The 17,500-nt window shown below is 42.6% G+C and overlaps 2 protein-coding genes across 2 annotated transcripts in view; one reads left to right on the top strand and one right to left on the bottom strand.

Moving 5' to 3' along the window:
- LOC311235521 (anthrax toxin receptor 1-like) overlaps positions 1–16,301 on the top strand; it is a gene marked incomplete at its 3' end in the record, with an annotated part of 35,316 nt that extends 19,015 nt beyond the window's left edge. The window contains exons 2-9 of the mRNA XM_084322989.1: positions 4,345–4,416; positions 9,341–9,412; positions 10,292–10,373; positions 10,514–10,544; positions 10,905–10,978; positions 12,552–12,620; positions 14,674–14,754; positions 16,227–16,301. Coding sequence (XP_084179115.1) covers positions 4,345–4,416; positions 9,341–9,412; positions 10,292–10,373; positions 10,514–10,544; positions 10,905–10,978; positions 12,552–12,620; positions 14,674–14,754; positions 16,227–16,301 — 556 coding nt within the window. The remainder of the gene's footprint in view (positions 1–4,344; positions 4,417–9,340; positions 9,413–10,291; positions 10,374–10,513; positions 10,545–10,904; positions 10,979–12,551; positions 12,621–14,673; positions 14,755–16,226) is intronic.
- A 398-nt stretch (positions 16,302–16,699) lies between these two features.
- Positions 16,700–17,500, bottom strand: part of antxr1c (ANTXR cell adhesion molecule 1c) — a gene marked incomplete at its 3' end in the record, with an annotated part of 67,772 nt that continues 66,971 nt past the window's right edge. The window contains exon 18 of the mRNA XM_084322988.1: positions 16,700–16,729. Coding sequence (XP_084179114.1) covers positions 16,700–16,729 — 30 coding nt within the window. The remainder of the gene's footprint in view (positions 16,730–17,500) is intronic.

Raw genomic sequence — 17,500 nt, 5'->3', positions numbered from 1 at the left:
AAAGCTGAGGATCTTTAACTCCAATGTTAAATCAGTCCTCCTGTATGGCGCCGAGACCTGGAAGACAACCGTAGGGCTGAATCAGAAAGTACAGTCCTTCATAAATTCCTGCCTCCGCCGCATTCTAAGAGTGAGATGGACAAATGTCATTACAAATCTGGACCTGTGGGAGCGCACAAAACAACTACCCCCGCCAGAAGAAATAAAGAAGAGAAAGTGGATGTGGATAGGCCATACCCTGATAAAGGAAGACACAAACATCACCCGGCAAGCCCTACGATGGAACCCACCTGGAAAGAGGAAACGCGGCAGGCCTCGAAACACCTGGCGCCGTTCTTGGGAAGGGGAAATGAAAGAGGCTGGACTGGGATGGCACAACATCGTTCGGGAGGCCAAAAACCGCCCAACATGGAAATAAATCGCCAGTGGCCTATGCTCCGCAGGGAGTGCAAAGGCTTAAGTCAAGTAAGTCATATATATATATATATATATATATATATATATATATATATATATATATATATATATATATATATATATATATATATATATATATATATATATATATATATATATATATATACGGTAAGAATAAATATATATTGCATATATAGTATAGTCAATCTAAATGGTTTGAAGAATGAATGTTACACACCAGCTGAGAGCATACAACCCATTATTGTTTTAACAAGATATAAAAATAAAATAAAAAATGAAACACTAAAAAGTTCTTCTCAGTCGCTTTGGTGCATTTCTCACATCACTATTTACATTTGCACAACAGTTAGTGCATTTCTCAAAACAATTAGTACAAACTGCAAAACCTAGTTGATAACCTGCAAAAAAGCGTGTCACTTGCTCAAAATTGATAGTTCCTTCTTCAAAAGCAAGTATTCATGTCAATGAAAGTGTCAGTGTCATCAAAATGAAAAGTCCTGACACCATTGTTTATGAACAAGATAGTCAAATGGATTTGCCATGTTTTCATTATGACAGTTCACTCTGTAAGTGTTTTCCAATGCAAAAAAGTCAGATCTTGGTGACACTTCCTGAAAATGCTCAAGACAGCACTAAACACTATTTGCACAGCCATTTGACATCTACAGTTACACATTACTGTACACACTGTACACATTGTAATATTCCCTCCTTGTTGGTCTGGGACATCAATGGTTTTTCTTTGTCCAATGTGATTTCTTCCACACCTTCTACCTTTTGCCAGATTGAAACCCGCCTCATCAACGTATAATGTGTGCAGCGGTTCCCTGGTACACGCTTTATCCCAGAAGAGAGAGAGAGAAAACATACTGTAAATATGGCAAATCTTTACTGTAACACTACTTTACACTACAATACAGTAAATCTGTGCTGCAGTAAAGCTGTCTAAATGTAAAATGTAAAAAGTGACAAGTTCTTGTCCCACTGCAAGCTTCATGTATGACACAATGGCAGTAGTGCAGTGCAGATTGTTTAGTGCTGAATTACTGTCCACACCTGCTCTCCTGACGAAATGTTTGAATACAGTAATTTTATTTACAGTGGTTCTCTCAACATTTGGCTGCACCCCTCGACCAGCCTCAGCCATTGTGAGGCCGTGATTGACAGATTTTGACAACTAGTTCAACATTTCTGTATGTAATGACTCAAGCAATCAAATGAGGACTATTAGTTTCATAGGGAATGACTATTCAGCAGTCATAAGTATAGTTAATTTTGACTGACATGACATAAGCAAATGATAATGTTATAAAACAGCAGAGAATTATATGAAAGCAATTGATGCATGTCCAAAAGCATTTGCAATTTGTTCAGAGGAATGAGAAACTGCTACTATGATGTGCACAAATGACAAATTGTTGTGGAGGTTGAACTAACAGTTATGAGAACTTTAATTCTGATCAGAGAAATGCACCAAAGCAATTGAGAAAAACTGTAAAACGCTCTTCATCTAAAAGATGTATATATTTTCTTTACTTGGGAGATTTCACAGAACTAGCCCTACATGAAAACCCATGTCTTCATCGTGTTTTCATGGAAAGCGGTCTCCCTTTGTCTGTTATGTCTATGCAGCGTTGGCCAACATGCTGAGAAACCTGCTTATGATAACTCCTAACTGATACTAAACTGGGGGAAATGTGCCTGTGTTATGTGTGGCTTCCATTCAGTCTCAGCCTAACGCTGTCCCAGTACATCAGCAAGTGTGTGTGTGCGTGTCAGGGTTTACAATAAGGCTGGGTCAGCATTGTACTGTCCTATTCTAAGACGGCGTCATCCACTAACGTTTATATTTTTTTATTTATTTTTTCACAGTCAGTTACAAATTATTTCCCTTGTGACATCGCTACCTGTATTTAGCCTAACGACTGACTGACTGACTGACTGACTGACTGACTGACTGACTGACTGACTGACTGACTGACTGACTGACTGACTGACTGACTGACTGACTGACTGACTGACTGACTGACTGACTGACTGACTGACTGACTGACTGACTGACTGACTGACTGACTGACTGACTGACTGACTGACTGACTGACTGACTGACTGACTGACTGACTGACTGACTGACTGACTGACTGACTGACTGACTGACTGACTGACTGACTGACTGACTGACTGACTGACTGACTGACTGACTGACTGACTGACTGACTGACTGACTGACTGACTGGATAGACTGCCAGTTCATCACGGGTCACCTCCCATTAATACATACTGTACTTGAATGTGCATATTCACACTCACATAATGCACACTGTACACATGCCAGTGGATTTAATTTTTCATTTCAAACCTTTATTTCAACTCGTAAACGACGACGAGCTTACAAAACAAAGACACAGTTTATCAGCAATTTCATACATGTACAGTAGGCACAACTAATGAGAATCAAACAATAGAAAATCAGCTAAGACACAAGTCGACACACGGTGGTCAGAGATACTTTTAAATGCAGCAAGAGAAGGAAGAACCTAGATACGCGAGCGTACATGCACATGCACACACTTGTACTTTTGTTCTCCCTCTTTCTGTCTCTCAGACACACACATATCCTCGCCATCACACACACACACACACACACACACACACACACACACACACACACACACACACACACACACACACACACACACACACACACACACACACACACACACACACACACACACACACACACACACACACACACACACACACACACACACACACACACACACACACACACACACACACACACACACACACACACACACACACACACACACACACACACACACACACACACACACACACACACACACACACACACACACACACACACAGGAAATGAAGGCAGTTCCATTAGCAGCAGTCTGTCATATAGTCCAGGTTTATGGATGCCCCCTAGGGAGACCGGGGTCTGCTTCCTCTACCCCCAGGGACTTGCACGCACACACACGCACACACACACACACACACACACACACACACACACACACACACACACACACACACACACACACACACACACACACACACACACACACACACACACACACACACACACACACACACACACACACACACACACACACACACACACACACACACACACACACACACACACACACACACACACACACACACACACCACCAACACCTCCTTTCATCTCACTCTCACTGGGCCTTAATGAATTGAGCTGGCTAATTGTTTGGAGTATAACCCTGGCGCCTCACGCCAGGCCAACAGATGAGGATCCTGCCCAGTGGCCCATTCTGGCTTAAAGATGCTACTCTAATGATTAGATTAGATTAGATTAGATTAGATTCAAATATATTGTCAAGTACAGTAAAAGGAAAAGAGGTTTGGCATCCAACCAGAGTGCAGATATAACAGTAAAGTGCAATAGACACAATATATGTGTTTGTGTTAAATCAATGCAACATACTCTGTCCTATCTATCTGAAAAGGATGTATGTACAGCATGTGTATGCGAATTTCAGAGTCTGTATCTAAAACGATATACAGTACAAGTAGCCGACAGTGAAATATGAACTCCGGTTTAAAAGTATTTCTCGTTCTCTGTTTTGTCGTCATGGACGTCTTTATGACCTTTGGCGAACGGCCGCGAGTCCCGTCCTGTTGACTGAATAACCAATCTGCGGCTCTGGAAAACGTCAACTCAGTTTCCGTACAATTTCTTTTCTGGGGGGAAAATGGAACCGTGTTTCTGGCGTTGATGGTTCTACCAGTCATGACGTCAGCTCACGTCTGCTGGAGAGAGACCCGTGTATTTTGCCTAAAAGCCTCCAGGATGTTTTCACTAAATATCTCTGTCTTTTCTCTCTCCTGTGTCTCAGGTCTGGAAGCGTCAAGAATCACTGGGATGAAATCTATTACTTTGTGGAAAACCTAGCGGAAAAGTTCAAAAGGTAAGCGGAGGAATCAGCCGAACCGTCCAAGTGTGTAAACATGTGTCTGTTGTCCCAGAAACACTGGGCCACTCTTAGATTAGATTCATGTATTTTATTTTATTTTTATTTTTTAATCTTTTTTCCCCTCCTTTTTTTCCGTTTTTCTCCCATCCCAATGTTTAGTCGTTATGCCAATTCCCAATCCCCTTCCTGGTCGTTGCGCACTTACCCTCCCCTACCGTCGGTCCGGGAGGGCGGAGACTATCACATGCTTCCTCCGACACATGTGTAGCCAGCCCACCGCTTCTTGGGGGAGTGTAACGTGTGGAAGGATCACACTACCTCCCCCAGATCCTTCCCTCGCTGTGCAGGCGCCCCGACCGAACTGTAGGAGTCGCTGTTTTTACAACGACCAGGACCTACCCCACCGGCTTTCCCACCCGCTGACACTGCCAATTGTGTCAGTATGGACGGCCGACCAAGCCGGAGGCATTCGATCCCACTGTCTCACCGGCCGCCCAGATTAATGTATTGTTATATACAGCACAAGTACAGGACAACAAAAATAAGTTTGGCATTGTGGGGCAGTACTGATATTAGATTACATTAGATTAGATTAGATACGATTAGATTAGATTAGATTCAAATGTATTGTTATAAACAGCACAAGTACAGTACAATGAAAATAAATGTGGCATCTAACCAGAGTGCAAATGTAACAGTAAAGTGCAATAGTAATATACAATGTACAGGTGATTCAACTCAGTATAAAATATATACATGAGTACTACTGAGTAATAGTGCTAATCAGATGTATGTACAGAGTTGTAGTATTAATATGTACAGTGATTAGGGATGGGAATTGATACGATTTTATCGATACGATTCCATGATCAATTCTGCTTATCGATACGATTCTTTATCGATTCCTGAATAAATAAATTGGAAATGCAACAGAACTAAGCTGGTTAGAATAACAACATGCAACTTGACATTTCTGATTGTCATTTATTGTTGAGCCCCCACCAAAATGGTCGCAATTTCGAGCCCTTGCAAATTTAGTGACTGCTCTGTGACACTTTTCCTGAGTCAGTTTACCCCACTGTGCTAGCGTGAAAGGATTTTCCTGAGGTGCGCAAGAACCACTAGCTGCAGCCTCAGTCTATTGTGATCATCTAAAATGGATGAAATGCGAGAATATTTATACAGTGAAAGCATTCGTTTTCATTTAGGTTTTCCTAGTCAAGGAATCAAATAGTCTGCTATGGCTGCATGCGTGGCGCTAACGTTATTGTTTTAAAATGTGCAACTGTCGGGAGATACATGGCATCAATAAGAGGAATCGATAGTCACAGAGCCATGCGATTCCAGGAATCGGACAATTAGGAACCGGTTCCCAACCGGTTCCGGTTCTCGATTCCCATCCCTAACAGTGATACAGGTATAAAGACACTATGGTAGTAAGTCATAGGCCCATAGACGCCTACGTATAAGAGCAGGCGAAGCGGGTGCTCTACCAGTATTGAACTTGGGGGAGCGAACTTGTCTCTTTGCTCCCTCACTTTTTGATCATAATTATGATATATCCCCCCCCAATATATAAATATTATCTAACCATAACTACGTAATTTCAATCAAATTAATAATACGCAATGACACTTAATAGCAAGTTTTTAAGTTTCCAAAGATTGTGTGACCCCCCACTTTAATGGTTTGATCCAGTGCCCACGGGCCACGGTTCGTCGGCATGACGTATATGACATGTTGGGGGAGGCGGCTTTTTCGAAAGCCCTTGAAAAATTCAGGCTGGATATTGGATAACATTGTGAGGATTATTCTTCGGCGTTTACATCAAAATGGAGCAAATCATCACGTAAGTCGAACACTGTGACTGTATACTAAATGCGCAAACAGATTGAAACTGAATATTTCTCGTATGGTGAGCCTCGGCGCTGCACCGAGTGAATCCAGAGATACAGGATGGTGCGCAGGCGCTGTGATCACCCAACGGCGGAAATAATGCCGCTTTGAGCAGTTTATAAAAAAATATTAAAAATATTTATTAGCAACGCCGAGCTTTCAAACCATCCCGTATCTCTGTGCGAACCCCTCGTGCAACTGTGAGCACCTTTGTAATGTCTCTGTGATACTAACGAACGGTTCGGCCAGAACCAGTCCTTCATGGTAAATCTAGGTTGGTTTCCCATTGAGGAGCAAGTGACTGTGGATTCACTCGGTGCAGCACAGTCACGAAAGGGGACCCTGATGTAAACAAGACAAACGTCTTTCTCTGGTCTGCATCCCCTTAACAATTGTGTGTATTGAGCCGTACTGTATTGTACCCATTCTGCAATCTGTTAAATAAAGTTTTCATTCATTCAGCCGCCGCGCTCACTGGGGCTATTGATAGCGTCAATTAGTTGTTGTTGTTGTTGTTGGTGCTGCGGATGTGAACGGGGCTGGAGGGGCTTTGGGAGGATGGGAAAGTTATTATTATTATTATTATTATAATAGTAATTGGCTATCATACGTGCCTAGCTAGCGTTAGCTAAAAGAGCCCTCGCAGTGAAGTTATTATTATTATAGCTATCATACTGCAATATAAACTGAGTTTTATAGTGAAAAGAGCAGCTTTATTTTGGTCAAGATTGAAGGCTCTATATTGCAGGAAATTGCACATACAGGTGTTCATTAAATGTAAAAAAAAATCTGCCGTGGAGGGGGTCGTGCCGGACCCCCTCCAAACCACCCCTTGCAAAAAAAAATTTAAAAACTAAAAAAGAAGAAAAAAAAAAAATTGCACCCCCACTTTCAACTATAACTAGGCGGCCATGCATAGGCCTACTGGCCAGCAGCGTAACCTTTAAGAGTAGGTAATGGATATGTACAGATATAGATAGTATCTATCTACAGATATGTAAAATAATTATGTGCAGAGGTATGTACAGACAGATGTGGATAGATAATATATACGGTAAGAATAAATATATATACAGTCTATACAGCATTATTGTACATGCTCTCATCTGTTAACAGCATGTCCCAAAAACACTAGGCCGCGCTTCCTTTAAAAGCCCCATGTCGGAATGTCCTCACGTCAGCAACTTTGTGGAAGGTAAACATCCTCGGCACTGTAGGTATTTCTTAGATGCTTTTGAAGTGGAACAGGACATCAGTCGCCCACCAGCGAAAAAACATTCTCCATGTCCCCAACGGAGCTGAAGACGGGGACATATGCTGAGTCAATTAGCATGCAGGAGGGTCCTGGGTGTCCTGGGTGTCCTGGGTGTCCTGATGCTGCTTCGCTCAGCTGCTGGGAGAACGGCATGAGTCTTTGCGGGGGTTAAGGGTTGAAGACGGGACGATACCCTCTATATTTATTGAGAGTTTTATTGGGAGTAACATATTATTATAACATGTATAATATATAATAATATATATTATATTATAATATATAACCAATAGGGCATACACTTTCATCTGCACCTTTGTTTACACCGTTTATTTTTGTCATATTTTTATACTCAGATCAAATTTCATTGCCTATATTTATGTATTTTTCTACTATTACCCTGCCCATACCTGTACCTCCCCTCGGCCATGTTGCTATGACACATGCCACATTTCCCCAAGGGGATCAATGAAGGCATATCTTATCTCATCTTTTACACATTAGTGTACACATTAGTAGTGTTTACTGATTTCTGAAGCGCTTGTCTTCTTGGTTCAATGTTGGTTTAACTGTGGACGTCAGAACAACTTATATTCTGACACCTCTCTGGGTGGTTGTGTGGACGTCACGCCCCAACAGCCAGTAGCTGACTAATGGACCATGTTTTCTGGGCTACAGAGACAAGGGACACATTGGTCCAAGTAACAGAGACACATCAATGACACGCATGATGCAGATGTACAGTAAGGTTTGTCTTACAGTAGGTCCTTAACTTAAAAACCTAACTCTTCACCTTAGCCTTTTAATGCACTCTGTCACTTAGATCATTGTACGGTCTATTTTTATGTCTGCACCTTATGCGTTGCTTTTATTCCGATTATTGTCTATTTTATACTAATTGTATGTCTGCACTTTATGCTTTATTCTCTGCTAATTTTATGAAAATCCTCTGCTCATGTTATGCCTATGTCTATTTTATGTCACCAGTTTACTTCCATAAAAGCTGAAGTCAGTGAAAGTCTAACTTTAGTCTAGTCTCAACTAGTGACGTCAGTCTGAGGCTGGTGTTGTTCTGAGAACATCCACACTCCAAGGCCACAACCACACCTGGAACCTTGAAAAACACAGATCAGCATAAAAACAGCTGACAACCAATCTCTCTTTAAAGTCTGATCTAAACAATACTGTGAAACTGCATAAACTTCCTCACCTCACAAACAATCGTCACATGTGTGTGTGTGTGTGTGTGTGTGTGTGTGTGTGTGTGTGTGTGTGTGTGTGTGTGTGTGTGTGTGTGTGTGTGTGTGTGTGTGTGTGTGTGTGTGTGCGCGCGCACGTGTACATGCATCCAAATCTTTGGCAAACATTAACAAAAATTCAACAATAAACAAGCTTGATGCCATTTCCCACATCTAAAGACATCAAAGTAATGTAAGAAACAGACATGAATGAATCTGCAGTTGTCCCGGAGCTCAGAGAAAGCTTGTATGTCACCCACATGTCACTGCGTTCTGTCACTGCGTGTTTATTTATGGACAGGCTACAGAAGAGCAAAACAATGCATACATGCACAACGTCCTGGATCGCCGACAAAGGAAATAGAAAAGAATAACCTGAGAAAAATTCCGCCGCGACCGCAATAAACTCAATGTGTATCTGACCCTGCGATTGTTGTTGTAAACTAAAGGCTTGTCAGCAGCTCCTCTGTAGTGGTTGTTATCGTGTTGTTATTAATTACGTACAATATGGTCTTCTTTGTCTCCCTTCCAGCCCCATGTTGAGGATGTCCTTCATAACGTTCTCGTCCAGAGCGTCCACCATCATGAAGCTGACAGAAAACAGGTACAAAAGCGCTACAATAAAGGAATATCTTATCTTATCTTCAGATTCAGATTTTCGTAGTTTTATTTGCCATATGCAACAAGTACAATGGAATTCTTACTCTCAGTTTGCTCCACAGCACAAAGGAATAAAAAAGCAATTAACAGACTTTTAAAAAGCAGGTATTTATATACAATAACTGTCTGCGGTATGTGCAATAACATAAGTACAACTAAGTAAGTATAAGTAAATACAAATAAAAATAAGACACATTCGACAAGTTAAAAAATAATTGCACATTGTATTGATGCACAAGGGTGCAGTAAAGTGGCTGAGCATTGTAGCAGCATTTGAGTCCAGTAATTTGAGTCCAGTCTTATCTTATCTTATCTTATCTTATCTTATCTTATCTTATCTTATCTTATCTTATCTTATCTTACACATTACGAATCGTCTCAGCCAGCCCTCCGTGCCTTCGTACCACTAACCAACCATGAGGGCGTGGACTGCTGCCAATAGTTGGAGAACTAACACAGTGTGCTACTACTATTTAAACCATGTATACTATTATTATCTATTATTATCTTTTTTCCTGCCTGTACCTCCCCCTCCCCCCTCCCCTATGCTGCTATGACACCTGAATGTCCCCAAGGGGATTACGTAATAAAGGAACACTTGACTTGATACCCTATCGCTGATATGTAGACTGTCCACCCAACCCTCCAGTGCACGTTTTCATTTGAGCCCCTGCCTTGGAAAGTAGGCGTCACATTGTCCCAGCTCACACTCAAGCCAACTGAGAGGATCACAGTTAATAATGGGGCCATGGTGTCATCACAATAACAAATACAACACGGGCGAGTATCTCCTTCACGACTGATGTGGTTTTCCTCTCTCCAGGGTAGAGATCAGGAAGGGCCTGAACGCTCTGAAAAGAGAGATCCCAGGAGGAGACACCTTCATGCACCTGGGACTGGAAAGGGTAGGCTCTCTTGCATTTTGTAATGAGGCTGGATGCTTGTGAGTGGAGTGTGTAACAAACAGGGACGGCCATGACATAACCTGAAGACTCCATGTTCCCAGATGACTTGTGACAATATACGTTTTCTTTCTCTTTTGAAGGCGAACGAGCAGATACACCATGAGAACTTTGGTAAGCGCCGATGAGCTGCGCACACACTAACACACACTACTGCTTTGTCTCCACTGGCCAGGGTTTAGCCGTGCTGTGGCCTGTCTGGCACACATTGAGTGTCTCCATTGTCTTTAGAACCTGGCCAAACCTGTTTAGTCACAGTTTAGCTTGTGTACCACAGTTGTTGGTGTGAATTTTGAAAGGTTACCTAGCAACTGGAGAATTTACAAGAAACCCAACCATACCATGCTAGACCATGGCTAGCCCCAGCCAGGTTGAACATAGCCAACGGAGACAATAAGGCATAACACACCAAAGAAATCTTAATTTATGTTGTTGAATTATGTTGAGGTTATACTGTTGCTTCCTGCTCTGTAGGGACGGCCAGTGTCATCATTGCCTTGACAGATGGAGAACTGCAGGAACACCAGCTCAGCACTGCACAGCAAGAGGTAAAGAATACAGGACTATTCTCCAAACCAAGGGTGTAGGTTTGGTTCAACATTGGGGGGGAGGGGGGAACTTTAAGCGGTTGGTCTAAGGGTGCGGTTACACCTTTCGTTTCATCTTCGTATTGTTGTCATATGCGTTTCGCCGCGACGTCGTGCGCCTCGAGTCACACTTTAGTTTTTTTTCGTTTTTGTCACCCGAGCACACTGATGTAGTACACTGCCAAAGCAGTAGGTGGCAGTAGGTGGCAAACATGAAGGCAATTTCAACCAATCAGAACTTGAATGTGCCTGCAAAGCAAATGTCAACAAGGCGGCCACCATCTATTGCCTAGTTACCCAATGCAGCAATTCTTTTTCAGCAAAGCCTAATAAAAGTGCAATAAACAAAACGGATACATTCACTGTGTGTTCTGCCTGTCATTTGTTGATGAAACAAAACTAACATCAACACAAGTGACCACCAAGAGCGGATAGTTTAGTCTAAAAAACGATCGGTAGCATTGTTAGCTGCATGCTAACGTCAATGGAATTTGCCATTATAACAGTATAGCATTGTGGCTAGAAGCTAACGTTAGCTCACGCTACTTAGCCAGCACCAAACTGATGATATCGGGAGCTATCAGTGGTTAGATAACATAGAGACAACGCTGTGTGTATTAAACAAAGGTGAATAGATGACTGGGCCATTTTGTTTAATGCTTGTTAAGTTGAAAGAGGAGCTTTGAGCTAACAGGGTTTGATAGCTAACACTAGCTCATGTTATCCAGTGGCAGTGCCAATCGGTAATGCTAGCAGAATGAATGGATGTAAACTTTCTTTAACATATTGCATATGGGTACAATACAATACGGCTCAATACAAACAATTGTTAAGGGAATGCAGACTGTTGTAGCTTGGACTGGGGTCCTTATAACAATAACTTGACAACACATAGTAGCTGCAGCTACTGTATTTGGTTTGGGACAGCTCTCTGTCACTGGAAGGGCACGCAGATGGTATCTACTGCGCATGGGCGTTTTCGCAACAACGGCTCATGCAGACTACACGCTGTTGTCTGCGCATTTTTTAGCATGTCTCCAAAACGCAAACACAATTTTGCGTTTCAGCCGTATCCACAAAAAAACGCCAAAAAACGCATTTCTGTGTAATAGGGACATGAAACGTATTCAAAAACGTATAAAAAAACCGCCACAAATACACTAGTCTAACCATGGCCTAAGCGAGTGTCAAACACTTAATTTCTTCTGGTGTATTTTTCTGCACCAATTTGTGCCTTTTCTGCATCAATTTATAGTGGAAATGTCTTTATGTAAAGGAAAATATATATACATGTTTTGACCTCTTTTCCTCTTTTGGGGAGGGGGTTGTTGTCTTTCATATTAGCAAAACATTTTGAGGGAGACAAATTGACAAATTAAGAGAGTGGTAGCACCAAATATTGGACCGACATGTTTCGGTCACTGTATGGGTAACGTTTGCACATGCCGGTGGAGGCAAAAACACGTTGGTCCAATAGAATATGATTTATAAGAGTAACTAACAATGTTGTCTCTTGTCTTTTGTCTTCAAACAGGCAGAGAGAGCCAGGTCACTTGGTGCCATTGTGTACTGCGTCGGTGTCAAAGACTTCAACGAGACACAGGTAGGGCTGGATTATTCTGGGTGGGTAGCGTAGAGGTCTAAGCACTTGCCTACCACCGCAGAGACTCTGGGTTTGTATCCAGCTGTCAGCAGTACTACATCTGGCTTGGTCAGTCTGTCAGTGTTCGCGGGTGGGAAGCCGGTGCGATATGAGTCCTGGTAATTGCAAAACAGCGACTCCTACTGTTCAGCAGGGAGGGGATCTGGGGGAAATAGCGAGAACCTCCACATGCGTTACGTTCTCCCAGTGAAACTCCTCGCTTTCAGGTGAAAAGAAGCCGCTGGCGACTCCACATGTATCGGAGCAGGCATGTGATAGTCTCCACTCTCCCCAGACCGAAAGTAGGACAATGCGTGCAACGACCAGGAAGGGAATTGGCATAACAAAAAAATTAAAAAAAGAAGATCATTCTGGATATTTTCAACATTTCATATTACTCTCACCCTCTATTGACTCTGTCAAAAAGATTCCTCCAAAGCAGCCGGGTTTGCCTGATTAAGGACATCTTCTTTTATTTTCATTAACATCCTTCGTCTGTCGCATGGTCCATTGAACTAAATTGCAGGCCAGGAAAGCTGCGGCCAATAGCGAGTGCCCAGGAAAACACAACTCACTTATTCACACTCCTGATTGACAACACTCTGATGGGAATCAAATGGGCTGACGATCGGAAATTAAGATCTAGGTTGAAAATAACCACAATTATCGTTTTACTGTAACGCGTGGTGTCCGTGTGCATTGTCCATGCATATTGGCAGGAACGCTACACCAGGATGGCGTTGAAGGAAGAGAGATGCTCCAAAACGCTGTTATGACGCCGATGTCTCGTGATTGACACAGTAATAACAGCTATTCACTGACCCCTATGCGGTTTTCCACGACCCTCAATTCAAATATTTTCCTGGAAAAATTTCAACAATCTTACGTTTCGGGGTCGGTACGGCTGCTTAGAGTGGGCCGGAGAAAACCTGTAATTTTTGCAATATGCAAACAATTATCTTCCAGAGGAGGATGTTTCAAGTTCCTGGATTTAATGTTACAGGGTTTGAAAGCTAAAGCGTCGTCCCTCTCGCACGGGCTGATTGACCTCCAATAACCAGACACTCTGGGGACCCCGAGCCCCCCCGTCCTCACGGTCCACTAAAGCCCCGATTAGGTTGATTGTAAAACGGACCTGGTGCTTGATTTTGCATAACTTGTGGTCAATGAAAGGCCACAATGTTTCCCCCTTTGATGGCGCGTTCAGAGAGAGACGGTGTATCTCAGTGGCCGAGTATCAAAGTGACCTCACGGTACCTCCGTCCAGCATGTCTATTAGCGATATACTTCCAACGCATTCCTGTAGATCAAAGTGTGCGTGGAACCGAACAGAGTGGAAAGTCGGAAATCAAGAGCGTAATGTCCAGGGAGCCGCTGTTCTAACCATGTGAAACAGTTGCGAGGATCTTGCATCAGCGTCTCCGGTGTCCAGCATGATCTCATGGCATAGATTCAGTCGGTCATACAGTAGTTTATGTGTCTAGACCCGGTCCTGAGGCGGCTGAGAGGAAGCCCTGTAGCCTGTATAAATAAATACTGCTACCCCCACTAACTCTGTTCTCTCTGTTCTCTCCTCGTCTCCTCTTCCCTTTTCATCCTTGTCTTCTCTTTCTTTCTTGTCTTTTCGTCTCTCTCTGTCCTTCTTCCGATCCATCTTTTATCCCCCAACTCTCTCTCCGTGACCCCCCCCCCACACACACACACACCTCGCCTTTCTTGATCCTTCCTCTCCTTTTCCACCTCACTCTCGTTCTATCCCTCCATCCATCCATTCATCCATCCACCCATATCCATCCATCCATCTATCTACTATCTACCTACCTACCTATCTATCATCCATCCATCCATCTACTATCTACCTACATATCTATCTATCTATCTATCTATCCATCCATCCATCCATCCATCCATCCATCCATCCATCCATCCATCCATCCATCCATCCATCCATCCATCCATCCATCCATCCATCCATCCATCCATCCATCCACTACCCACTCTTTCTCTCCTATAGCTGGCCACCATCGCGGACACCATCGAGCATGTGTTTCCTGTCATGGGAGGGTTCCACGCGCTCCGAGGAGTCATCGACTCGGTAAATAAACTCTGGGCGGCTCAGGGAAGCACCTCGCTGGCTACAAGCTCTGCTGCCGATCTATTTCACAGATCCTACATTCAGAGTAGAGGTATCAGGGTTGCAGGCGGGGGGGGGGGGGTAGACTCGTAGTCTCACTGTTTTCATAGAAGTAAAACAGGCCTGGCCAGAACCGTGGTCCTTTGTGTATCGGGTTCACAGAACACACATACAGAGAGCGCGGCTATTTGGGGAATTGGCTTAGTAGCGAGCCGCATATAGGTCAGTACTGTGACACCTGGAGAGTGAAAAAACAGAAGCCGGAATCAAGGTTGATACACGAAACACGGAATTGACACCATTCTTATAAAAGCCAACACAGGTTTTCACTGTTGGTGATTTCTTTTAGTAGAATTTCTATGAATCTGATCAAATAGTATGAAGAAGAAAATACAAGTGCTAGCGTAGTAAACATCACTGTTAGTAGTAGTTTGTCTTAGCAGCTCCTCACACTCTGCTATATTTACGCTATTTACTCCTATTCTTGATTTTTAATACAACTGATATACAGGCATACAAGTCAAGTCAAGAGTTTTATTTGTCACGGCATACAAGCATACAGTGAAATGTGGGGGGTCTTGCCCTCAACGATTGTGCAATAATACAATAATGCAATAATACAATAATAAGAATCCAATAGGATGAGAATAAGACATTTGTGCAATAATACAAGTAATAAGAATAAGACATAACATGTACATGAAGTTTACAAAAAGCATGGTAAGACATGCTAGGTCCTGCGATAGTGCAATACACTGTTAGCTACGGATGAGGCACTGGGTCTTATGTACACTACTATACAATGCTATACTATACAATCTACAGTTATACTATGTGTCCTTATGCTATCCATCTGTTTACTATACAAGAACCACTCCCGTTCTTGTTTTTAAAGTGACCTTTCATTGTGTAAAGTGACCATGAGTGTGAGCGTGTGCAGCATGTGTGTGTGTGTGTGTGTGTGTGTGTGTGTGTGTGTGTGTGTGTGTGTGTGTGTGTGTGTGTGTGTGTGTGTGTGTGTGTGTGTGTGTGTGTGTGTGTGTGTGTGTGTGTGTGTGTGTGTGTGTGTGTGTGTGTGTTCATGCTAAAGTGACTGCTAGTGTGTGAGTGTATACAGTATATGGACCCTCATCTGCACCTTTGTTCAGAGTATATTCAGATTTTATTATATTGTTTATACTGTTTATTCTTTCTTATATTTTTTGTATTCAGATCTAATTGTATTGCCTATATTTATGTCTTTCTACTATTACCCTGCCCATACCTGTGCCTCCCCTCCCCCATACTTCTATGACGTCCCAAATTTCCCCAAGGGGATCAATAAAGGAATATCTTATCTCATCTTATCTTATCTTATCTTATCTTGTATTATCTTATCTTATCTTGTCTTATCTTATCTTATCTGTTCTCTTTTCTCCTCGCTCTTTCTCCAGATCATCAAGAAATCTTGCATTGAGATTTTGGCAGCTGAGCCTTCCAGCGTGTGCGCAGGAGGTAGTGACCTATAAACACACGCACACCCACGCGCGCGCGCGCACACACACACACACACACACACACACACACACACACACACACACACACACACACGCATGCGCGCGCACACACACACACACACACACACACACACACACACACACACACACACACACACACACACACACACACACACACACACACACACACTTAAGGGGGTCCCCTGCAGAGCCTCAGATCAATGCCAGCTCCCTGTCATTTCTTAAGTGCTGTGTTAATTTAATTACAGAGGTGCCTTGCTCTCTGTCTCATGGCGCTCTCCAATAATGACAATCCCAGACACTATAAGGACATCCAGGTCACTTCCAGGAAACCAGCAGGAGCTGGATAGTGTATGGGATACCGGTATAGGGTCTCTCTCTGTATTTAATCACGTGAGACTGTCGTAGAGCTGCTGTGGCTTGGCACATGGAAGACACAGGTTTGACTTTGAGACTATATGACTTTTGCGTCCCGCTGAGAGAATTTGATCCCATTATGAGATTATATTACTGGCCTGCCATGATAGGAGATATTATTACCTATTATTATTGGTAATAGTAGTATTTTATTATTATTATTATTATTATTACTAGTAGTATTATTTGTGTTATTATTATTATTATTATTATTATTAGTAGTAGTAGTAGTAGTAGTAGTAGTAGTAGTAGTAGTAGTAGTAGTAGTAGTAGTAGTAGTAGTAGTAGTAGTAGTAGTAGTAGTAGTAGTAGTAGTAGTACTGTTATCATTATCATTATTATTGTGGAAATAATTATTATTACAGGTTTCTTGTTTATAAACATACCCTATTTGAGCCAATCAGCAATACCCGCTGAATCACGTGACTAAGTTGCCCCCTACCTGCTTGAGCTACTGAACTAAAAAAGTACAACAGGCTCCATGGAGAAAGCATGACACTCCCCTGACTAAAAGCACAATGGAGCTCTATGGACAAACCATTGCACTCCTCTAACTAAAAGTACAACATAGTTATATGGTGAAACCATGGCACTCCCCTGACCAAAAGTACAACAGGGTTCTATGGAGAAACCATGACACTCCTCTGACTGAAAGCACAATGGAGCTCTATGGAGAAACCATGACACTCCCCTGACTAAAAGTACAACAGAGTTATATGGAGAAACCGTGACACTTCCCTGACGAAAAGTACAACAGGGTTCTATGGAGAAAC

This window comes from Notolepis coatsorum, assembly GCF_963971535.1.
Source record: "Notolepis coatsorum genome assembly, chromosome: 10".
In the NCBI taxonomy this organism is placed as follows: Eukaryota; Metazoa; Chordata; class Actinopteri; order Aulopiformes; family Paralepididae; genus Notolepis; species Notolepis coatsorum.
Note: the sequence above shows the minus strand (reverse complement) of the source record. Positions and strands in the feature narration are given on the sequence as shown.